The sequence below is a fragment of the Agelaius tricolor genome, unplaced genomic scaffold, assembly GCF_023055355.1.
Source record: "Agelaius tricolor isolate 1412-34295 unplaced genomic scaffold, bAgeTri1.0.p SCAF_10, whole genome shotgun sequence".
In the NCBI taxonomy this organism is placed as follows: Eukaryota; Metazoa; Chordata; class Aves; order Passeriformes; family Icteridae; genus Agelaius; species Agelaius tricolor.
In genome coordinates this window covers 18,167,414-18,193,619 of record NW_027269270.1, presented here as the reverse complement: position 1 = coordinate 18,193,619, position 26,206 = coordinate 18,167,414, and the positions used below count along the sequence as shown (strand labels likewise).

The 26,206-nt window shown below is 39.4% G+C and overlaps 1 protein-coding gene across 2 annotated transcripts in view; it reads right to left on the bottom strand.

Moving 5' to 3' along the window:
- Positions 1 to 15,628, bottom strand: part of GRB14 (growth factor receptor bound protein 14) — a 58,159-nt gene extending 42,531 nt beyond the window's left edge. The window contains exons 1-2 of one of the 2 annotated variants that reach the window (XM_071435024.1): positions 15,255 to 15,628; positions 13,488 to 13,620 (exon numbers count right to left, since the gene is read on the bottom strand). In XM_071435024.1, the coding sequence (XP_071291125.1) occupies positions 13,488 to 13,620; positions 15,255 to 15,385 (264 nt within the window). In that variant the 5' untranslated portion in view covers positions 15,386 to 15,628. The remainder of the gene's footprint in view (positions 1 to 13,487; positions 13,621 to 15,254) is intronic. The other variant, XM_071435023.1, reaches the window with a different exon arrangement.
- Positions 15,629 to 26,206: the final 10,578 nt, after the last annotated feature.

Here is a 26,206-nt window from a genome sequence, read left to right as displayed (position 1 = left end):
AAAATAGAAATCAACCAACCAAAGAGCTTGAAAACTTGTGTTCTGTCCTTGGAAATGCCCACACTGTCTCTGGCTATAAAAATAAGCAGAACAACATGCATTTCTATCACTCAGAGCTTTGTCTTTACTGTCAAAACAGAACCAAATCATTAAAGACTGCATTCTAACACCTCACACTGAGTGGTTACAGTCTTGGGGCTTTTTCTCTGGCTTTTTCCAAGGAAACAAAATATTCTTCAGTGCTTCTGATCTTTGAATTCCAGACAAGTAACTGAGCACAAGAATAGATTTAATGAATCCATGGAGTTTAATGATATGATTCTTAACTACCTTTATTCAAAGCAGAAGCAAAACATCCCTTTTACTTTAAGTAATGCAATTACTACCTTTCCAATGCAACCAAGGCCTGAAATAATGACACATAAAATGTTACACGGAGTGACATTTAAGACTGTTTTATGAACCCAAGTTTTTGATCACCCCCATTCACATAATTATTTTATGTATCAAATATCTGCATAAAAACTCTATTTTCATTAACATGATTTGAGAAAGGAAATCTGGGTTTTTTCTTTCCTCCTTTGTCAAAAAAGGCAACATTTTGTATTGCTTAAATGATAAAGCAAGCTATAATTCTTTTTAAAGGTCTCATAATGCACTTAATAACAGAAATTTTTTTCTGCTTTTATGCAGCATGACTAAGCAAAATTCTTGTAGTAAACCAAATTATTAAACAGATGTTAGAACTGTGATATTGGGTATTTCTTTTATAACTCTTGAGCAAGCAGTTCCTATTAAAAACATTGCTTTTTCATAGCTGAAGATTGCAGACATTTCAAAAAAATTATTAGTATTAAGCACTCATAGCTTCTTGAAGAATAACGTGTCAGATATGCAGGCTGCTGTATTTCATAGGCAGTCACTGCAAGCATATTTTGATTATACACCTGATGTATAGGTCCTAAAAGTATTCAGGACTGACTTGGTAAATATTACAATAATCCATCCTAAATTTCACAAGAACATATTTATAGGGGTTTTTTTCCCCCAGCGGAAATGAGCACACTCTGTATTAATCCCAAAGTATCTAGAAAAGAATCTCATCTCCAAGACATAAGAAACTGTACAAGGACAAGTTAAAAATAAACAATTTTATTTCATGGGATTTTCTGATTTGAGAGTTTTCCAGGTGGGAAATACATAACAAGTCTCTGGCACCACTGAGATACTTCAGAATCTATGAATTCAAAGCATCTCTTTTCATGCTAAATCACCCGTCTCAAATCCTAAAATCAGTAGTACTTAAATAAGTTCTGTTGATGAACAAGAGGAGCAAACACCATAAATACAAAAAATACAACTCCCTCCAAAAACTAAAACCTGCATTGCACTGGCATTTTACCACCAGCTCTCAATTAGTAATAAAATACTGCCAAGGAATAGGAAGTAAAGATAAATATTTTCCTAAAATTTCAAAACCTGTTGTCCTTGACTGAGACACACAGGAAGGAAAAAAACTGGTAAGAAACTTATGCCAAGTCACAAAGATAATTTCTTTGGAGACAGACATTTGATCCTCGTTGTTAGCTTTAAAACAAGAGCTTCTAATAAAACCATATACCAATTAAAATACAGCAATGTTATTAAACAATTCATTGCCTTGCCTCGTGATAAAGGTTCACTTTTAACTTTGATTCCTTTTACATTCAGTTTATAGCAGCAAGAGATCCATAGCAACTAATCTTTTAGGTTTAAGGTATTTATTTCATTTTATTTTTGTCCAACTCCAGTCCAAAATCTTTATGATTGTTTTGATAAAATAAAAAAGTACTTCTGAGATCAAGTTTAAAGTGTTACTTATGTAACATTTGGAATTAACATCCTTTTCTACTAGAGATAGCTATGATAAATGTCAAGTGTTTGCAATTAGGTTTTTACCTTTCAGGCACACAGTTTTTATTTCCTGTGGGAGCATGTTTTCAAAATTCTATAATATAGCTCCAAAATTTTGCTGTAAGAGCCAGAAAAAAACTTGTGGTACCAGAGCCTGATCCCACAGGCGTTTTACTCAAGGAATATTAGACATGCACATAATTGCAGCACCAGGACAAAAAACTCCCTCTACTCTTTTTCCCTCGGATCTTATGAAAAAATGTTTGGGTAATAGCAGCTGTAGAACTTGCAGCATTGCATTAGTGACTTCACTGGGAAAGAAACAAAAATAGCCCAAGCCATTTTTCCTTACCCTTGGGTACTGAAGGTCCTTGGCTCTTGAAAGCATGTGCAGCTTTTTGCTCTATGAATAAAATTGACCCATTTGTCTGCAAGGTGAAGCAAAGGCTCATTTTCCTCAGTGCAATTATCTGTATTGTATCTTTTCCAATCAGATGAACAGACCAGACCCATTCAGAAAGTAACCAAAAAACTAAGTGTTGCATTTGACTTGGTAATAAAAATCCAATATTCAAATAATGATTAGGTTTAAAAAAAAAATTACAGTAATTTATGTATACTAGTGAAAGTAAACATGGATGCATCCAAGAGTGCTAAAGATATAACATTAATTAAAATATTTTCTTTTTTTAAATTTCACAAACACACATTTAAGAAAATAAATGGAATAAAACACAACTTCTAAGTGCAAGCCTTGTAGAATCACTTCACTACGTGAAAGTCAAGAGGAGTTCTATTGATAAATGTGAGATACAGAAAGGCTTTGAAAGCCAGATATGCCTTCAGATAAACATATGACCACTTCATTTTTTTTCCTACAGATAAAAGATTTTCCTTGTCCATGGCAGGTCTGCAAGGAATTTTGCCGGTGCTGGTAGACAGGAAGGAAATCAGATCCAGCTGACTTGCTGAAATGACTATGTTTATGCAGCTTTTCACTCCTATTTTTGTCACTAAGCTACCAGATACAGTTGTGAAAACATTGTGCAGATACTTTTTAGACACTTCAAAATATAAACCACTTCTACTGCTTGCCACTTAAGAAAGCGTGACTAAATGGAGTGGGCAAGAATTGAAATGCCCTTAGTAAATTAGTAACTCCAATAAGGGTTTTAGAAGAACATATGGAATAGAGATCTCCTGCTAGAAGAGGAAGGTCAGTGATGTCCTTAAGGCACTGAATACGGAGTCACAAGAGCTGATCTATTCCTAGCTCGGCCAGATATAATGCAGGAATGTGAGCATTTATACGTAACAAGAACAAATCACACTCAGCTTTTGCTTCTGTAGATAAAAAAGAAAAATCCAGATAATATAAATCCAGTAAGGTTTATAAAAAATTTTAATGCTATTTTTGGTACTTGTCTTTGAGCTAAGGCAGTAGTTTATTACACAAGACCAAGGTAAATCAGGTAAGTTATTCATGGTGCTATTTGCCCTTCCTTGTGAGAGCTCCTGTCTGCCTGGCACAGTCACTTTGTCTCTTTAGCAGAAGAGCCCTTTAATATGTGACCATAGAAACACACACAGCATGGTTTTTGCACAGGTACATTTACATACACTTGACAAATAACTACTTACTTTAAAACCACCCCACAAAAGAGAGGTTTCAAAGTGATTGAGGTGGTTTTTTTCTACTCATATAGTCCCTTACACAAAGAAAACTAATAGGTCATAGTCTTCACACAGAGCATACAATACATGCTCCTGAGGCTCAATAAGGACTGGTGCAGGTGCAGTTGCACTAACACAGACTGTATTACCTGTAAAGCAACACAGGCATTACAATGTACCTAGGAAATCCACTAAGTATGAGCCACAAGGAACATAATGAAGATTTTCATCCTTGCCAATCTTCCTCACAAACTGGGGGGATCTTGAAGCATTGTTACACATGATCCTTGCAAAGCTGCCTATTTTTGTGATCAATACATTCAAGCCTAATAGAAAAGCACACTGATGAAGTTCTGTCAGCTGAGTTATTTAAGAAAACCCTCTTGCATGGGCTTATTTAAGAAAACCCTATTGCATGGGCTTCCCTCTCACTACATAGCAGTGAATTCTAGCAATTATGAGAATAAACTCTTGCGAACTTCCAGCCTGTTTCTCAACAGCTGATACCATTTCTGTGCCATTATCAAGAGCTTGCAGCTGTTCATAAACACCAAGTCTTAATGCAATCAGTAACAGGAGTTATCATAAGATAACTAATAAAAAAAGGCTATTTATAGCCCAAGAATGCAGTAATTGAAAAACCCCATTCTGATCACAGGACAATCTCGTGTATATTGATTTCCTGTGGATATAATAGCAAGTGAAGAAGCTAAAAGACAGAGCTACCAGTATGCAGTATAAGCATATCAGAAACAGGCAGGAACACCTCATCAGTATCCTAATTAGAAGCACAGGCACACAACTAAGATAACCGATATATGTTTCTCTCTTGGGACTTCAGTATTAAATATCATGTACACTATTGGGCTAAAATATGAGCTGATTAGCTGCAAATGAATGTTCTGTGACTTGAAACAAGAGAAAAGTAACTTCACATTGTTACTAGAGCAGAGGTCTAATTTCTTCTCCCTCTTAATTTCTCCTCCCACAACTGCCCTTCTTGAAAGATTTTTGTTGGCCTGATTAGATTTTTCTTTTTAAATATTCCCATTTGAGGTGACTCCCATCAGGACTATAACATGAGAGGCATGCTTAAATACTCTGGCTTGAAAGTCTCCCTTTCTGTTCATTCCCAAATCAAAAGCAGTCATAAAAATGTGAATGCCTTTAGAAGTTGCAGCTTTAAATATGCTGAAGACAAACACAGAGAACATGGGCATTGGTCAGCTGTTATCTCTAACTTATCATTGCCAAGTTTCACCACTTGCTAGAGATACAAGTGACATCTTCTTTGTAGGAATAAGCAACTGCTAGAAAAGTTTGGAAACTCTGAGCCCTGAAATCCCCAGCTGGAAGCTGTATCAGTTACTGCCTCTGCACACACACAAAAAGAGATCAGCATGAACTGTCCATAAGAGGATGCCCTTCCACTGCCTGGCCATTGTTTCCTGTTATACAAGCAGCAACAGACAGCTATTATCCTAAAGACTCTCTTCTGAGTGATCTGCAGATGTTAAGACACGGATATAAGTTGTCCTCTACTACAGAGTGTGGTAGGAAGGGTGAGAGATCTCAGGATTATTGACAGTTTCTATACATTTCTTATGCAAGGGAAACTGAAAGCAGAGAGTGAAGCAGAGAGTGAAGCATGATATCAGCAGGCACCTGAAAAAACTGAGTTCTTTTCCTGTCCTAACAGTGACATCTCTAATTGATCCAGTTTTCATTACAACTCTAGTTTGATCTGTTAATTACACTTATCACAGAGTAAAGATTACCACTGCAAAGAGTTAAAAAGAGCATGAAGCAAAAATCATGGGGGAACAACCATACTGTATTAGTGGCTCTGGAATTATCATGTGAAAGAACAAGTAAGTCTTCACTTATCTACTGTAAATAGATACAAGGAAATATGAATGTACAAAGAGTATTAAATTATTTTATCAATCACAAATATTCAATACTATTCTACATGGATGATCAAGTTAATTCCACCTAGTGAAAACTGACCGGGTTTAACAGTGGTGTTTATATGGAGGCATGGGGCTTTTTTAATATAAAAGCTAAATTATACTTATTGTGCCAACATTTATGCACAGAAGTAGGATGGGAATATGCTCTCCTTGTTTCTTTAGTTCTCAAGCTCTTATTTGAAAAAATAATAACTCTCAGAACATCAGAAATGCAGTAATTCAAGGATATGCTAAAACTGCACCAAAACCCCTCGGAAAAACTGATCTGAATTTGAGCACCATTCTTCAGTTAATGCCCCAACACTAGATTAAAAAAGTTTTATGCTGATAAAATCATGAAAATTCAATCATCTAACACACTTTTTAGTACTGTAAAATGTATGATAAAGTACCTTGTATTTTCTCCTTCTGTTGCACACCTTTTCATTCAAAAGGGGTTGTAAACCTTTATTAAGAATCATCTAAGTTGTCAACTTTACTAAACCTGTATAATTTAATTAATTTAATTATTAATCATTGACTACCCTAGTCTCATTCAATGCAACTATAAACTGTTTATGATATAAAAATAGCAGTAGCTGATATAACACAGGTGTTTAAAATACTGGGCAATGACACAGCAAAAGTAGACCAGAAAACAACAACAGAAGTTTTATAAGACCAGAAGAGAACATTGAGGAAAAACAAAATGGAGGAAAAAAACCCCACAAAATACTTAAGGCTTCATCGAATTTCATGACTATTACTAAATACTATTCTGATTAATCTAGACTGTGTGTCCCAGGAAGTCAGAGGGGAATGTGTATCTGTTCTGATCAACCACAGTTCAGACAATGGTCCATAAAAGGAACATGCCAATAGTGTTCTGCTGTCACAATACTGACCTTTGCATGCCTCCTTAACACAGCCTCACTTACTGATAATGCCATCACTGAGAAGAAACCTCAAAAAAGATCTGTCAATAAAATATTTCTTTAATCATGGATCTGTCTATGGCAGGTATGGAGTGGCTACAAAATGACCCAAACTTTCCAGCTCTCCAGTCTAACCCTAAATAAAAGTACCTGTCCCTGGGAGCAATTATAAATAAAAACTGTGTTAGTATCCATCACATCTCATTTCCTTCTGAAAATTATGAGGATTCAAGCTCCATTCACAAGAGTTTAATCTTTTAATGTCAAATTCAATAAAACTGAATTATCAAAAGTGACTCAGCAGCATAAGAGAGTTCCCTGCAGTTTCACCTGGCTTTAACTGACAAGTCTTTTGCATATTCAAAGAAGTTTATAATGTTTGTATCATCATCTGCTCTAGACACAGAGACATGACAGGGCCAAAATACCAGGTAGTCAACACAGAATTCGAGAGATAAATATTAAGGGTTCACTTCTTGGAAAAATCAAGGTTTCCAAATTTACAGAGGTTTTTCTGGACAAGTTATTAGCTCTACTACAACATCACAGAGGTTTCTTGTTCAAAATAGAACTTCCCAAATAGCAGTTTCCTGTATTGAGAAAATGGGCTTAAAAAAAAAGATAAGCAGCTTCAGGTTTGACTTTTAGGCTGATGAATCCAAAACAATCAAAATCCAAAGGACTGTTAAAACCATTTCAATCTGACAAACACTGGCAATATGTCTACCAAAATCTTTGACAGTACTGATGATTTTTTTTATTTTATACAAGTAAAAACTGTAAAACTTAAAGCCTAACACCTTCCTGATGTTACAAATTAAGCAAAAAGCTTGCAGAGGCAGTATCTTGGTAACCACAAAAGTTACTTGTTTTCTTGCCTATTAGAATGGGGGGAAAAATGCTATTTTTGTGAAGTTAGAATGTTTACAGTCTTAATGTTTACAGTCTTTGTTTGAGTTGTTTTTGGACAGTAACAAAGTGAAAGGAAACACTGACGTGAAGTTTGACAGAAAGCAACTAATTTCAATGTAAAGAAGATAAAGTAAAATACAAAAAGAAACAAACAGGTGATTATTCTGAAGTTTCCCCAGGCTGATACATCACACAGCTTGTGATAGGGCACCTCCAGTATAAGCCAGGCAATACTCCAGATTGCTAAAAAAGAAACTGTCCAACCTTGCCTCCTGATTTTTACCTTTGTAGACAAGTGACTGTCACAGTGTTAAGATGACTGCTCAAAGTACAAAGGTACCTGCATTAAAATAGCAAGTTTTAATAGGGCTCTAAATAATTCCAATCTACTGCAATAAATCTTTCCTTGGTGGACAGGTTACAACCATATCAATGAAGAACAGAGCACAGGAACTGGAGCAGACCACCAAAAGAAACATCACCAAAAGGAATCCAACTGAATCCTTTTTGCAATCCTTATATTAGAGACTTCATTGAACTCTTTAATTCAGTTCTGCACAAACTGTTTTTACTGTTAATCTATAAACTGGTTGGAAGGAGTTTTTTCTTTCCCTTCTGACTTTAAAATCCTAAGTCTTTTTTTGTGTAATTTAAGGGAAAGCCATGGGGAAAACTGATATATGTTTAGAGGCTGTAAAGAAGAAAACATTTGAGAACTTACAAAGGAGGACATGTGCAATTGTCCCCAGCTTGGAAGGAAATCTGGTAAGAAACACACAGGCTGGAATTACAGAGTAAATTCAAGTAATGCCTCTTTTGGTTGGAAAAGATGTCGCAACCCTTGGAAATTGATGGGAAATTTATGAATCACTGCATTTCAAAAAAGAAAAAACCCTTTTTGTTTTTGCACTGTTTGAAAGTCAATAGTAAATAGATATTTCAGACAAAAAATCCGTCATGAAAACATTTAAGTACCAAAGACTTAGCCCTGTATGTCTGCTAGTAGAATTATATGCAGTTTTGGAAAATGAGGCTCCAAAGCAGATACATAAGAAGACCCTGAATTATACCTGTCAAAAAAAATAATAAATGGTGCTCCAATTACAACAGTCAATGCTCAATAGTATTCATAAACTTAGAACAGTACACATTTTTAAAAACTCTGCTCTTAAACATAAAATTCCTGTTGGCTCTTCTTTGTCAAAGAGCTTTACATTAAAACCTTTATGAATACAAAAAGCAAAGTCAATTCCACTACAATCACATGTATTTGAGGTCTCCATACAACTGATTTCCTGGAAAGAACATTGTGGGAGTACATTTGGATTCTACATGATAAAAATATCTACTTGTTTAGAACATCAAGAAAGACAAAAGAGGCAAGGTAAAATTTCCGATTTTCTTCACCTTGAGATTTACTTGAGTTTTATTTTTGCACTTCTAATTTAATTTAAAGAAACAAGGCACTAATTACCTTGAACTACTTTTGTCATGAAACACTTTTTGGCTTATCCTTGAGCAGGGCAAGAGCTGACACTGCAGTGAAAATATTCAGGTTTTGTTTTCAGAAAGCAAAAAAACTAAGCTTCCATAAAGCTACAGTAACGTCTTCTTAGTTCATTTTACCAAAGACAACAAGAACGGAATAAGTTCTCTTACAATTCATACTTTTCCCTACTAATATTTATTTTAATCATAATCAAAGCCAGAAGTGCAGTGTTTTATATTTGCAGTTCCTTGTAATTTCTTAGAGAACACAAGCTTTGAGGTACAATTAGATTTTCCATGCAAGTTCATGGATTCCACCCAGAAGCAGCAGATGCTTGATTCCTCAGAGGAAGGCAACATTTCCCACCATCCACCAAACTGACCACACTGTGTTGACATGAGGGGAAAAATGGTATTTTCTTGGCCTATTCAGACAAAAATCTACCATCTGAAACATGAACTTCAGTTTATCTGAACACATTTCATAGAATCAGAGAATGACCCGGTTTGGAAGATACCTTTACAGTCACCCAGTCCAACCGTCAACCCAAGCACCACCACTGTAACCCCTAAACCATCACCCAGCACCAGGTGCAGATGCCTCTGAAACAGGGATGGTGACTCCATTACCCCACTGGGCAACCTACTCTGATGCCTGCCCACCCTAGCAGGCATTTTTCAATTATCTAATCTGAATTTGCCCTGCCTCAGCTTAAGAACACTTCCATGTGTTCTCTCACTGCAGGCACTGTAGAAGAAGCCAGCCCCCACCTCACCCCAGTCTCTTTTCAGGGAGCTGAGGAGAGCAATGAGGACCCTCCTGAGACTCCTTGGGACTAACCAAAGCCAGCTCCCTCAGCCACTCCTCACCAGACACATTCTCCAGTCCTTTCATGGGCCTTGTTGCCCTTCACTGGACACTCTCCAGTATCTCCATGTCCTTCTTCCAAGTGAGGAGCCCAGAAATGAACACAGCACTCAAGGCGTGGCCTCACCAGTCCCTGGCCCTGCAGGAATCACTATTCCTGATACAGGCCAGGATGCCCTTGACCTCCCTGGCCATCTGGGCACACACTGGCTCGTGGTCAGCTGCTGCCAACCAGCACCCCAAGGGCCTTTTCTGCTGGGCCAACTTTCCAGCCACTCTGTCCCCAGCCTGTGGCACTGCATGGGGCTGTTGTATCCTGAGTGCAGGACCAGCAGTTGGTCATGTTGAACCTCGTGCCCCTGGTCTGGCCCATCCATCCAGCCTGTCCAGGTCCCTCCACAGGGCCTTCCTGCCCTCCAGCAGATCAAAATCTGACCCAACTTCCATGGTCTTTGATTTTGCTAAAGGTAGGCTCAACGCCCTCATTCAGACCATCAGTAAGGATGTCACACAAGACCAGGCCCAACGCTGATCCCTGGGGGACACCTCTGGTGACCGGACACGCGCTGGACACAGCAGCACAATTCATTATCACTCTCTGGGCCTGGCCATGCAGACAGCTCCCAACCCAGGGAAGAGTGCACTTGTCCAAGCTGTGGGCTGCCAGCTTTTCTGCATTTTTTTGGTGAAAGGGTTGTCAAGCACTGGAACAGGCTGTCCAGGGAGGCAGTAGAGTCACCATCCCTGGCAGGGCTCAAGACACTAATGGATGTGGCACTTGGTGCTATGGTTAATCCAACATGGTGGTGTTTAGTCAAAGGTTGGACCCAACAATCTTGGAAGTCTTTTCCAAACTTAATGATTCTGTTATTCAAAGATATAACATGAAACTCTTCCAAACTGCAAGGGGAGAAAAGAGATGGACAGCCGTGTTGGTGAGGCAGACCAAATAATGTTCAGAGACATGGACATACCACTTCGCAAGCACAGAGGCAAATCACTATTCTGCTACATGGCTTTTACCAATTTGCTTTTATAAACTTATTTTCAGTGAGTCAACCCCACAAACATGCTGTTCAAGCAGCATGTTCAACGTTTTGAGAAGCTTACAATAAAAGATCATTAGAAGACAGTAAGAATTTCAGCTTAGAAAAACAAGAATTCAAAATAACGTTAATAATCTATTTAGAAGTAGAAAGATTTTAGATGTCACAGGTGCTATGAATAAAAGAGAAGATATTCATGACAACTTCTTTCTTCTACAGAAGCAGAAAATCTTTTTTGGAGAGAAAAACAAGACAGAAGAGGCATCTTTTCTTTTTTTTCTTTTAGAAACACCCTTTTTGATAATAGCAATCTACAAGACATAAGTAGAAATTCACTCTGCAATTTTCCTGCCCTATGCTTGAAATTAAACGCAGAGAAGAAAAAGAAACTAAATCAAAAGCAAGCAATCTAAAAGAAGAATCACTGAAAACATATGTAGATCATCAGAGGAGAAAGAATTCTGGCAGCTGTCAACGCTATGCACAAAAAAAAATTCTTAAGAGTAGCTGGTTTCTCTTAAGAGTTATGAACTATCAAAATGTAACAGTAATATTCATGAAATTTTTGTATACAGATACATATTTGCACACAGAGCTGCTACAAAGTTGACAAAATAAGGACAGGGGGTGGAAACACAACATTTCCAAGCACAGTTCCACAGCCACCTGTGGGAAGTCAAAGTCACAGCCGGTTCACTTCTCTCTGCACACCTGCTTAGCATTCCTCTCTTTTAAAACCTGAGTAATTTTTTAACCTATTAGAAGACTTCAACCTGAATTTCAAAGATAAAAGTTTAATTTGACCACTGTCATTTGGCCCTAACTTTAATAATTTTAGATGAAGAATGCAACAACAGTCATGCTGAGTCAGAAAAATGGTCGGCTTGGCCTAGTATAATTTCTTCTTATAATTTCTCCTGTTTATGGCAGTGGCCATAAACAGACACCTAGGGGACACAAATCATACTCTTGTTAAAATGCCTCCACAAAAGTAACAGGAATATTTCTCTCCATTTTTCTGGTAGCTGAAAAACAGGTCAGGCCCTCCAACAGACAACAGCATTATGTTAGCTCACTTCTGTCAGGAAACCAGTTGTTCTTGTCCCTGCTTTTACCAGAAGCACTACATTATTAAATAAAAATCCAGGAGAAATTGAATGCAAGCAGAAATCATCACAAGAAGTACATACGAACCTTTAGGAAGAAAGCAGAAGTAAAGTCAGTGAATATATGAACTTCAACTTCTGGAAGACTGGAGCTGATTTAACCAATTAAGCCTGTCAGTAATGTTAAATATGACTGGCCACAGAAGCAGTTGACCTTTGTGTGTTAAATCATGCTTCCCAATTTCAAGTCCAAAGATTACTACAATGACTGCAATTTAGGCCTGCAACTAATTTAAACTATCTTTTTAAAAATGTGACTTTGAGTCCTTTTGTTTTTAAAGATAATATTACCAATTCAATGTTTTTCCTGCCTCTGCAGAGACAGTCAATGCTTCCACCTTGCCCAAGAAGATGAAACTAGAACAGTTTTATCCCACTGTGGTCAGATGCACCACATTCAGATGGACACTGGCCAGAATGCATCAGATTAGTATTGATATTGTAGGATAAGTACTAAAAGCAATACAAGTAGTCCAGAAAAACACCATAACTTACAGAGGGACACCATGGTGGACATGTGAAATAGGGCAAGATCGAATCAGGGCAGTTTCCCAACGCATACAGGTTTTTCACTGGAGAAGTGAGAAGGTTCCTCCTTAGGGTACTAGTCACAACTTGGCTAACAAAGTTCTCTGACAGGTGCACAGAAACAGCTGTGGCAAGTTAGCTTCAGAAAAGTTAATACAACTACAAGAAACTTCAACTTCCAAGCATATTTTTCATGCAAATCTAAAAACGGAATAACCGTTAAGGTTAAGTTCTTACACGTCCGATATCACCCTTAAAACTGTTAAAACAGGAATCATGCAGACCACCAAAACACCAAGTGTGAAGGAGGGAGTACTCTTAATCCCACAGATGTTCCTTGTCAGAACTCTTTCCAGTCTCAAGAAGAGCAGAGAGAATGAGACAGGTAAGCTTCCAAAGAGTGAAACTGATCTTCAACACCAGTAATCTCCAATAACTGGAAACTCTGTTTGAACAGTACTGCCAGGTCTTTCTGCCCACTCAGATCTTCCCCTGGTTTACAGTTTAAGGTCTTTATGGAAATATAGTAACATCAGCCACACACAGATAAACACACATGCATATAACATATAGCCAGGTACACAGCATCTGCTCCTTCCCCATCCATTTAGGTTTTTCCCATTATCCTGGCAAAATCAGAACTTTAGAAAAGCTGTTCAGTGACTGTTAAAACCCTCTGTTCTGTAACACTGATGACAGTAATTGGAGGTGGGGAGGAAGGGAAAAAAGAAATTAACTTCTCATTTAAGGACATAAAATACTTCCTGCCTGCCCCTGGTTCCACTTAAATTGAAAAATCTGCAGAGCCACAGATACACTCTGTGAAAGAACAGTCATGTCTTAAGTCATAGATTCCAAAACCTCGTTTTCTACAATCATTGATGACCTACAGAAAAAATTTCACCAAATTACAGAAATATGAACACCTCTATTTCAATAAAATAATTTAATAGGTAACTGAGCTTTTCCTCAAGATTTCATTTAACCAATTTAGGAACTGTCAAACAATAATTTATAAATCTTACCTGCTTTTTTCTTGAAGTTGCCTTGGGCAACAGATTGGCTGACAAAACTGATGCAAACGGCGAGCAACACAGCTCAGGAAAAGGATTTGGAATCGATGGGTTCTCCAAAATACTGTCACCTTTCTTTTTTCTCCTATTTCAACAGAATACATAATATCAAGCAATAATTGTAACAGCTGCTGTTAAAATTGCAATATCCAACCACAATATATTAACTACTGAGGCACTAATACACGATGCTTCCTGGTTGCAGCAATTAGCTTTCTTTTTTGGAGTTATTTTATTTAATCAGTAGGCTGAATATATTAACATACAGTGCCTAACACTACTTGAAAGCAATCCAAGTATTCAGCTCTGCATATAAAGTTGTTTGAACATGCGTAAGTCTTTGCAGAGTAAGAGCAGAGATATATTTATATTGGCTTCTAAGGGCATTAGTAAATATTTTGTTGCCCCTGTGTTTATGCCATTCCCTATGTACACATATTACAACAGTAGATGCATGTAACTTCTCAGCAAAACTTTCCAAGTATACCACAACAGTATTTTAAACAAATGGAAACTTTTTTTTAACCAGAATCGAATCAAAGTGACTGACAAGAGAAAATAGTGCAAAGCAATCCATTCAATTCTGTTTTCAGTTAGTTTTGTATTGGCATCTCTGCAGCTCCACCATAAAATGAATGTCTCAGTTGTTGCTGTCTGCTGAAACAGACAGGATTGTGTCAGAAGTATCAGCAGCCAGCATTTGCAGGAGTAGGGAAGGTAATCACCACTGTACTTGCCTAAGAGCTCAGTTATGCACGGGTTTAAAGTATCACATTAATAATGTGGTTGTTTAGACTGCTGTGTATATTACAGTGCATGGTTTTCTCACATAAAATATTGAAGAGCACTTTGTCTACTTGATTTCATCTGAAAACCTGCACTCAAAGCACTTGCCAACATTTGCATCTGCCAACATATTACAAGAGTTTTCTACATGTGTGAGTTAATGCCCCCAAGCTTCATATTTTACTTTATTACCTTCTTTATTATCATTCCAGATTTCATATTTTAATTAGCACAAAGTGGGGAAAACCATCAGAATAAGGTTGCAATACAGAATGAAGCTACTTCACTTAGGGAAAATCCTCATCAAACTGGTGAGGATTCATTTGAAGTGATATTTTGCTTTAGGAGGAGAAAAAAAATCCTGTATTGCAGTATTTTAAGATTTTGTAAACTTCAGTCTAACGAAACTCATCAGATGCTTCATGAAAAACCCAGCTCATATCTTCCTTTACTAAGAATAGAGACCAATGCCTTTAAGAAGAGCCTGAGAGGTAGCAAACGGGGTGCACACCGCTGACAGCGGCTCTGCTCCCGGTGAAGCGGTTTTATCTCACCAACACTCTGAGAAAGACACTGCAGGGATAAAGTAGCTGCTGGCTCAGCCTGACAAGGCAGGCTCGGCACTGCCGGCTCCTTTCACCTCAGGCTGACAAACCTCAAAAATAAAAAGGGAGGTGGGGGGTGGGACACGCACGCATCCGCAGCGGCGGAAAGTGTCTGCAGGGCCGGGAAACAACTTTTGAGCTCCGGGGAAGCGCGGGCCGGTCCAGAGCCAGGCCGCCCCCCTCCTGCGCTTCGCCCCCTCCCCAGGCCGCCGCACCCCGGCCCCGCCAGCCCCGCGTCCCGCCCGCAGGGCGCCGCCCGCCCCCCGACGGCAGCGGCGGCCCTCGAGGGAGCGGCAGGGCGGCGGCGCCCGCCGGGCTCCGGCCTTACCTGTCGGGGGGCGAGGGCGGCGGGTCCCGCCCGGGGGGCCGGGGGAGCGGGCGGGGGGAGCCGCGGGGGCCGCCGCCAGCGGGCTCCGCCGCCCGCCCTGCGCCGGGCGCACCGGGCAGCGGGGCGGCCATCGGCGGCGGCGACGTCCTGGCGGGGCGGCACGGCGGCGAGCGGCCCCGGCGCTGCCGGGCGGAGGCTGCTCTCGCTCCCGCTGCGGAGGAGGGGGAGGCGACGGGGAGCGGGGGGAAGCGCCGCCCGGGCGGCACCGAGCGCCTTCCCCGGCACACGTGCGAGGGCGGCGGCGGCGGCGGGGGCGGGCGGCCGCCGGCTCCGCGCTGCGACGGGGAGGCGAGCGCGGGGCGGGCGGGGGCCGAGCGGCGCCCTTCGGCTGCTCCGCCAGGCCGGGCGGCGGAGCGGGGCGGGCCCGGCAGGTGCGCGGGCCCGGGACCCGAGGCCGCGGCGTGACCCGGCGGGGCCGGGGGCGGTGGGGCCCCGCCGAGCGGGCCCGGCCCCGGGCGCCGCTCACCCTGAGCCTCTGTGCCTTCGGCCGAGGGGGGCACCGCGGGCAGCGCGGTCCCGGCATGGCCCGGGACCTCCTGCCCCGCGCCGGGCAGCGGGCTCCAGCCGCGCACCGCCGGACCGGCCTGACACGCGACTCAGCGCCTGGCAAATCATTAACTGAACTGACACATCCCTCTGGGCATCGGGAATTTATGGACATGCCTTGGAGAAATAGGAAATGACCGAGGCCGGGCAACAGAGCCGTCACCTTGTGCCAGAAAAGCGGCTCGTGAGGAGGCTGGGCTCCGGGCTGGGCCCAGCACCCACACCTAGCCCGGAGCACAGCGGATTGTGAAAAGGGTTTCCCTCGTGCCCAGGGCTGCTCCACAGCAGCTTGATCCCGCTCTGCTTTATGTACATAAATTCCTCTGTGGCAATTCCATGGCCGTCCTTATCAATATTTGTCCGATTTCAAAATAAAAAATCCCCCTTGCTGTGTGAAGAACAGTTTGATGGCACCAAGCAGAGTGGGTAGTAGTGTTTAGGTCAGTCAATCCGATAGTCAAAAACTGAAAGCCCCTGGTGAAGACAGCACCATGCAGAAACCCTCTGACTGTCCTTGGCATGGTCAGAGGCAGTACCTGAGATGTGAGACTGGTAAAAATGTAGAATATTTTGAGGCAAATCCTTTGCTGTTTTCCTGAATCCACTGAAAAAATTATCACACACAAGCCAAGATTTCAGTTCTGGAGAAAGATTTTTGTGTCATAGAAGCAATACTCGCAGTTTTCATTTTGGCTGAGTCACAGATGATTTTGCAGGACATTCATTTTCAATGAAATGAAGGATTCCTTGTCCTCTGAACAGCTCATTCTGTTACACTTAAAGCAGAAGTCGAAGTCTGAGTTGATTAACAGTTCTTATATACAAAGTCTGGCAAATATATCAGGAATTTTATAGTGTCAGATAATTGACTGGATTTGCTTGTTTCTTGTGAGCAGCTATCCTTTTATAAAACTGCAGAGACAAGGCCACTGGGGTTTTTTTCCTAGTTGATTCACAGGCATAACTGTGACGTGTTAAACCTCATTGTCTTCAGAAGAATAGAAGGCAGGACAAATGGTATAGGTGCTCTAGGTAGAAGACTGAGATTGGAAAGAGATAAAAACCTGCAAGTGGCAATTGTATGCTGATATTCATCAGCATTTAAAAAGTTCAGCCACAAAAAGAAAATATATTTTGATTTTTCACCTATTCTGTGCAATGTGTTACAGAACTGCAACCTGACATACATGGTGTGTTTTTGTGACTTTGGCTTAGTCATGTAATTGTTTTAAAATGCCAGGCAAATAAAAACCACAATTAGTATGAATAACAGCAAATAAATGCTTTATTTTTCAAAACAACTTTGGTGGTAATCTAATTAGTTATGACAGCAGCAATGCCACTTCTAGAAAAAATCAATAAAAATGTCACACTATTATAATTTCACTTGCATGTTGTAAGAAACAAATTTACTTAAATTGTTTTTTTACATATCTCATAGTCTGTCCTGATGCTTCTACTGTCAGTGCTTTCTCTGGGAATAGCATTGCATGAGGGAAATGCAGTCAGTGGAATACTGAGGCACAGAAGGACCGATGTAACTGTTCCAGTGTCGGCATTGCAAATGTTGCATGCATGAGAATGTGAAACTGAAGGTTCTCCAGCCTTACTGTCTCTCTTTGCAAACAACTGTAAGAATACAAATGGTTTCATGAGCTGGGCTAAAGATATCTGAGAGCATTTGACCTAGAATCTGTTCAAGTGTAACCTTTTTTAACTCCTTCTTTGAACAAGTACAAACCCAGTAATCTCTGAACAGTTAATAGAGTTGATATTAAAAGACTGGCAGATTTCTGCTGAGACCCAACACCAAAACATTTGTTGAGCTGTGTGACTTGGTTTCCTTTTCATGATAAATACACTTAAGCTGCCTAGTGTGTTTTTTTTTTTGATAATTGCCATGCTTGTGCAGCACAGTTGTACTTGTAAGATTTACCACTTCCCAGTGTCCTGGGCTGGCTATATGATGCTTGTATCCGCAGTTGTCTGCTCTGTTTATGTTGGATAATAAGTTTTGCACCTTTAAGACTGGTTCTGAGAGCAAAGGGGGGAGAGAGGACTAAACTAAATTTCTGTGTATTCTTCAATACTCAACTCAGTAGGCTTATTCCCTATCTTTTAATTTTTACCTTTCTTAGTCATAATCACATCCAGGTGTTTATCAAGTAAAATTAAAATATATATTGAGAAAAATTGCAACGGATTCAAGCTATTCAGTATGCACCCCACTTCCAGAAAATCAAGCTCTCCAGTTCTCAAAAGCCTGTATGCTATTTAGAATCACAACACTTGATTAATGTGACAAAATTATGCCTTTAATTAGAGTAAACTCAATTATTACTGACAAAGTGGAGGTTCAAAAAATCCAAACTACCTCTGATTGTCTTCAAAAACTGTAGAAGATTTTTGTGGGGGTTTTTTTGTCCCCTTCCACACATTCTCCCTTGCTTTTATCAAAATACTCACAATATATGTATTATAGTTTTATCACATAAAGCTTCACTGCGCTAAGAGAACCAATAACCTACCTTTACACCATCATTTGTCGTAGCTGCAGTAGTAGAGAAAGGAATTATTTCTATTCAAGTACTAGATTGAAGCCACAGAAATAGCTCCTTTTTCCAGTGCAAGGCTACAACCAGGCATGTCTTGTCTCCCCATACATTTTCTCCAAAAGCCTCCCAAAATAAATTGCCTCAGCAGTAATGCTGAGGATCACCCTAAGAACACAAAGGATCATCCTAAGCAAAAAGTAATTTGTTCAGTAAAAAGGCATGTGCCAATTTATGTGTATTTATTATCTCAATGGACTTAAAATGTGTTGAACAAATGAACCTCATACAATGAGCTGTGAATTCTAGCTCCTTCTTGAGCATTTCAAAAGCCCATTTATAACTTTGAAAATGGGCTCAAGTACTACATGAGAGCCAAATTTACCCAGTGACCACAAGTGGAGATACCACTAGCTAACTTCCTGGCAGTAGTGCATAAGTCTTTGAAAAGTATCTGTGGTTGAATGTTTTGTGAGGAGTCTTCCCTATTATTATAGCTTGAATTGAATGTTAAGTTTACAGTTATTGTTAAAATGTGTATCTTTTATTGCAGGTAAGGAAAAGGTTCCAAGGGATTAAATCACCACTACCACCAGTCTCAGTCATTTCCCCAAGCTGCTTTTCAACCTTATCTGAAACTCTGTACACAAACCACAGCAGAGTAAAAATCCAGTGTTTCCCCTGACTACATTCCCTTTTTCTGCACTTACTATCAAGAAGCAGATTTGCACTTGTTTTCAGTTGTTGTTTGGTTTTGGACTTTCTTTATCAATTGAAAAGCATGATTACTTTAGCATACTTTTGTAACAAACTTGAGTAGAGAGATAGATTTTATTGCCAGCTTTGACAACAGTGTTTGCAATTTCAATAGCAAGTTCTGTGCTTCCCTGTGATAGCTCTGTCAGAACATCCCCCTGATGGAATTTTGCCTTGAACTGTAACACAAGATTGAAATGAAATCCTGTGCAGGTTTTTTTAGAATAAGAATGATACCTTTCAAATCTATCAAATTAAATCAAATCAAGAGCTTGTGATATCTGAAATGTTGTTGCAGCCAAGAGCAGATAATGAGGTTCAGGGCAGGACTGACTGAGTGGCATGTAGTGCTTGTGAGCTGCAGGTCAGACATGTGACATGCTGGCTTCTGCTCCCTTGCACTAGGGCTGCATGAAATCAGTCACACAGAACGTCTCTAATAAACAATGCATTAGGTGATGCAATCCTCACTGGCCAACCTTGAACTGAGGCCTAAAGTTCCTTCCTAGAGAGAACTGTAATAGCACAGGGTGAGTGTTGCATACGTGGGGGTTACAGTGGCTACATCTGCATCTAATGGTGGTTGGAGGCGGTGCCTTCCAGAAATAGCTGCAGCAGTGTATTGTGTGCTTCATCGGCCCATAACTACCCCCATACCACAACAGCTACTGCACCAGATGTAATCTTCTGGAAGGGAATTGACAAGTGGACAACTTTAAACATCACATAAATTATTAACCATTTAGATAAATTAAACAGGTGTTTCACAACAGCAGGGTACTGCTGATACTTTTTACAGCCCAATTTCTGGAACTCCACCTTACACAAAAAATGTGATTTCTGACTTCACATGCCTTCAGAGTACTGCACAAAAACATGTAATTATGGAAGGAAAGGCTGCAGGCAACTGTGCTATCTAGTATTCCATGTGTTTATCCAGCACATAGAAGTTTAGTTTCCGTAATGTGAGTTGTTGGGAAATCAGATTCAAGATCCTTTAACACTAGTCATTTTGTAGAGTGGGAAACAAAATACAAGCATTAAAAAAAAAAGAACCTAACCAAAACTAAAACAACAAAAACCCCCAACCCCCAAACAAACCCAAACCAACCACAAAAAAGATAAAAACAAGAAATGTAGAGCTAAAATGACTTTTCATAAACAGCCACACCACTCATAAGTCTTAGCCATTTCTGAGCTGCTGCCAAGGACACTGAAACAGTAGAACCAGACAAAGCACAGTAAGAGTCTCCAGATACATGCAAAAAGGAAGGCAAATGTAAACTTCTTTTGGTCTTAAAGAAACAACATACCTGGTCAGACTCAAGGTCTGCTGCACTCCAATTTTGTTAATAGAGTACAAGGCTGATGTGCGCAATTGAAAGACAAAATGAATTCTGGTTTTGGAAGAATTGATGTAGAGATTTGTTTGCCTAAATGCAGACATTTCATACAAATTTAGATCCCTATTCTACCATGCCCTAAGATGGCACAGATTTCCTGTTCAGCCTATGTCACACAGGTCTGTCCTGTGGGGATGTTTCAGATATCACTGGGTATTAAATATGTCACCAGTCACTTGTATTTAGGTGCCTAAACTTCTCTCATATTTCTTTTCTGCTTCTGTAATATGCAGCTTGCAAAAAACTAGCCGTGGCTTTAAGAAACAAAGTCTAGGAACATCAGACATACTGCAGTGTGAAACTGGATTTTGAAAGCTTTCATCAGATCTAAGGAGATTTTCTCTAATTCTGGGAACAGTTAGAAATTTGAAATGTGTTCATATGCATATCGGCATACATGTGAGAGAAAGAGGAATTTTTCTCTTCCAAAATCACTGGAATGATCTAGCCCAGATTTGCACCCCCAAATTTGCACCAGCCCTGGTTGAGCAAAGCAATTTCCAAATCAATCTACCTGTGCATGTGCAATTTAGAATGCCTTGAAAATGGGCTCTGAAGTGGAAAGCTCTGCTGAACCCTGATGATGGAGTCATTATATTTCTGCCAAATGACAGAAACCAAACAAATGCTCATCAGTCCAGCTGGAATTCTGGAGGTAGTGCCACTATATGATAACATACCTGCCACCATTTTAATACATTACCTGGTAGGACATTTAGCACTCTTTGGAATGAATTAATCACACAGAGAAGGTCATTTTCTCTGTCTCAAGAGTTATTCCAAGAAATCTATATTTGGGAAATGAGATATTCAACAAACCTTTGAAAAACCAACCTACCGTTCATATTTTAAAAGCATTGTGCTGACTACTTGAAGTTATTATATTAAAAGGTTATTAATGCAAATCTCTGTAATTCAGGAACCCTATCTAACAATGCCAATCTCAGCACTTATTACAGACCTAATTATCACAACATCAGTGCACCTAACATTTTAATGTATTTATTCCCTTCATATGGATGAGTAAGTGTTTGCATCTTTATGTGCCTGAACAGGTTTAAAAATTAACCCTGGGAGGGTATTCAAAGTACCTGACTTTAGACAACTATATTGTGGTAGATTGGCCATCACAAAGGAGAGAAACAGAAGACTCCAGATGTCAATTAAAAAACACAGGGGGTTTAGCACAGACAACCATCCCAGAAAGACTTTTTGTTTCCTCTGGATTCATAGAAAACCTTAGGAGAACTGTCTTCCTACTTAGACATCTCTGTTTGCTGTTGAAAATTAGACAGTGCAATTAATTTGCTAAGTGATTTTCTCAAAATCTAATGGAATTTGTGGCTCAGTAAGAAATGCAAACTCTGAGTCCAAAATTAGTACTCTAACAATCAGGCTGTCCCTCTTTGTATAATAAAGGATTCTTGTTTCTAAAAATAAAAAAAGGTAAAATGCAATAATACTTTGCCACTTCAAACAATAAATCAGCTTTAAATCTGGTCCAAAAAACATTTCCTTTGAGCTGGAGTAAAAAGTACCTTTTCCTTTGATTTCATGCTTATTGAAGCTGTGCTCTGGAGTTATTAAGTACCTACTAGAATTTAATTTTTTTTTTCTAAAAGTCATAATTTTACCATGACAAGTAGAACAATTTCATAACACTAAATGTAAGCAACTATCTATTTTGCTTTTGTGTAATTATGAAGGACACACTCACAATATATGAAAAACAACATAGAAGATAATTCCAGACAATTATGTTACACATAGTGACCTTATAAATTCTGTTTAACAGTCAAAAAGTCTTACAGAATTTCCCTTGGGGCGGGTAGGCAAGGGGAGAATGAGAAAAATACTGGCTACTGAACAAGTTCATAAATAATTTGCACCTGATTTCAAAGAAATTTAATATTTGGTGTATCTGAAGTATTTGGAAAGAAGGAGTACAAGCTGAGATCATATCTAAAATTAAGAAAATTATTATAGCCACTCAGCCCTTTCAAATTCAACCTTCAGTGTTCTCCACATCCATAAATTTATCCCAACCCATTATACTTGTCTCAGAATCATAACTAAGAAAGCAGAATGTTTTTTCTTCTTTTTTTACACTACTTGAACTTACTTTTTAAGACAGTGACAGTGAAGTTTTCAGACTTAAGTCCACTTGAGCTTTCATCCTCTCCATCAGGAAGAACTGCTGGACTAATGCATCCCCTTTCTATAGTGTCTGGGTCTTTATACATCCACACTACACTTGGTACACTTTCTTATGACTGGATTTCTGTGCTACTGGATCACTCAAGATGACATATCCATCCCACAGATGGGCTAAGCACACAGGCACAGTTCTGTCAAATTTGCCACAGCACACAACAAAGGATCTGTAGTAGCTTTATGGTTTTTCTGTTCTCATTATGGGCTGTGGGAGGACAGACAGTAACTAATCTGGCAAAAAGCCTACTGGTAAAAGTTCAAACCATTGAAAGTCTCTTAAAGAATTTGAACTGACAAAGTGAATTTGAGGATTCTTCTTCCTGTGGTAGCTCTTCAAGGCCTCAAACCCATTTTAGCATTTTGTCAAGCCCTGGCCACAGAGCCAATACCACCTATTAATCATGTTAAAGCCAAGGGTGATACATGAAACTTACTGACTGATATACTGGACTTTGAGCAGTATATAACCAGCTTAACCAAATTCCAATTAACATTGCCAGCCTGCATGGTTTTATTTGGAGAAGGTACTTTGCAGTGTAGCTGGAGGTAGCCCATTGAATATTGCATTTGATCCAAATGTAATTGCAGTTCAGCAATGGGTGAAGGGAGTTAATTCTTGCATGGGCTGAATTTTGCCTAATTGCAACTTGGATTCGGGCAAAAGCTGTTTGAATTTCCATGGGGAGTAAGAAAGGTATATTTTAATATCTTTTATTATCCCAATCCCTTCAGAACATTTCTCCTTTTGTTTATTTGGAGAGAAAAAACTCCCATTAAGTGATTTGCTAAAATATTAAAGCCCCAGTTTGGCTGGCTCTCAAGCAAGAACGTAGGCTTCTATTATAACATATTGGGAGCTTTCAAAGCAAAGCAATTCATAATAAATTTATTCAAATTGACACATTTCTGGTTATAATGTCTTCATTATTTCTTCAGAGTTATGAAACATGAATTATATCACTGTAACCACAACACTAGTCAAGGAAATCTAATTTTCTGTGAAGTCTGTTTGAACAGTCATCATGTAGCTCAAGGCATACATTCAATTGGTTTTTTTTACTGTTCCTTATATTGGTGTTATTCCAAAGGCTATAGTAATATTATAACCTCATTGCATCTCATTCTAAAAAATATTCTTACTTGGCAGGTTCTAAAAATATACAGCAACATAAAAAATTAAAAATAATTACCTTATTAAAATCTATTAGGCATACATTGAAGAGAAGTACCTTTCAGATTATTTGGTATATTTCAAACACTTTCTCTTTAAACAGTACATGGATTTTATCATCATAGCCAGCAAGCTAGCATATATTTTATTCAATTTAGATTAAAACTGAATTAAATTAACATGGCATAGAATTCCTCAATCATGAGATAAACATAAACCAAAAAAGAACTTTTTAAAGCAAAATAAAAAGGTTCTCCATAAGAACCTTTTCTGTCTTATACTTAATTTATTAAATTCTTTTAACAATAATGAAGTGAATTATAATTTGAAAAAATTAAAACCACAACAACAAAAAAAAAACCTCCTCTGATAGTCTCTTTTACAGTTTCCTAGGATGGAAAGATTTTTTTTCTCTCACTTTGCTGTCAGAAATGAAAGCCTTAGCTGCAATCATTAAAGGTCTGAATTTGCATTTTTCAGCAATCCAGAGAAATGAGAGCAGGTATTGTTATCATCATTATCATTATAAAGTTCTTTGTCTATGGATATTCTAACAAAGTTGCTGGTCAGCTGTTTGTCAGATGCCGTGCCAGTGATCAGATAATCTTATAGTAGATTAAAAAGAACAGCAAATTAAAATTATAACTTTGTGAACTCCTTGCAGGTAAGTCCTCTATAAATTCAAGTAACTGGATGTGGTGCCTAGTGCTAGAAGCCAACACTGAAAAAGCTGCCAAAGCTAAAAATAAATTAATGGATTTGTTTGTAAATAGCTGGTAGGATCTTGTCTCCTAACACAGTCCTCTTTCCCTCTAGTCCTGTTTGTTAAGGCAGCTGTTGGACAACCTCAGAGAACTAAAACTCCCCTAGGCCTAGACCTCTCCAGCTTACTGTATTTGGAGCAGGGATCTGAGGATGAATATTAAAGTCAAAATGACCCTTGATAAGACCTTGCTGGCCTGAACTACCAGCGAGCAGGATTGAGAACAGTGTGCAAGATCCCTTCTGGAGTACTGGAAGGCAGTATCTTCTCTGCCACAAGTCAGACCAATTTAGATAGCTCTTTGAGTAACTGATTGAGTAAAAAGAGGCAAACTCAGCTTTATTCTATGAATGAATCTTTACAGACCTGCTATGGAACCTGTCCAAAACCAGCTCAAGCAGACACCCCCAGAAACAGTGTGTCAGTGTGTTATCTGCTAAAAAGTATCAGGAAAAGTGGAAGCCAAGAAGTTTACTGTTCCTAGGGAAGTTAGAAGTATGCATATTTTATTTCCATTTTCTCTTACAAAGCACCTTTATTAGCATTATTTTTTGCTATGATCAGATATATGTGTATGTGTAGTTTCCATGAGGAGTCAGTCGGGACTTTGGTAAGTCCCTGTTTAAACACTGTTGCTGTAGTGCTTACTGTGGAAGACTTCAGTGGAGGGCTGCCACTGGCAGCTTTCTCCAGCCTTCACCCCAGGGCCAACCAACAGCCCGTGTTCGGAACAGGAGTGAGGCAGTAGGTCCTCATTCCTGTGTGATGCTTTGGAGGTGAGGCAAAACTCGATTCCTCTGCACATGCAACCAACACCACGTTTGCTTCCTGGTCCTGCACAAGGTGGGAGAACAGCTGAAAGACAGTGCCTGCTTTTGGTGTAGGTTCCCTCACCATCTCTTTGTCTACCTCTGGCACATGATAGCATGGTCAGATGCTCTTGGTACACCTTGCTGCAAGGGAGTCGTGGATGTGCCCAAAGGGCCTCCCAAACATGAGAGGTGGTGTGGTGTTAGGCACTGTGGAGAACTCTTCTGAGTCTGATGCATAGATCTGGGCAAGATACTCTAACCTGAAAAGTCTTCTGAAGTGCTTGGCAGCAGTCAGATAGGTCAGGTGAAGTATTGCCATTCTTTCCAGAGTTCAGGGAATTAATGCATTTCCAGTGTCTGGTGGCTGTATAAGGGAACAGAAACAATTTAACAGCTACTGCAATTCGTTTTCATACTAGGATTCCATTTTTCAGGGAGTAATAGTGAGAATATATCAAATTGTTGACCCTTTGCAAGTGGGCTTCAACATAAATTAATTGTTGTGTTAAAAAAATGAGTTTTATGTTTACACTGCAATTTGTCCCTGAAATGGAGGCTCAATCAGAGTTTCAATGATTTACTAAAGACGTTTTAAACATAATGTCCAAACAATGCTACATAAATTAAACATGATGTAATTGAGTGTAACACTAAGTGGCTCATCACTGTTGATTC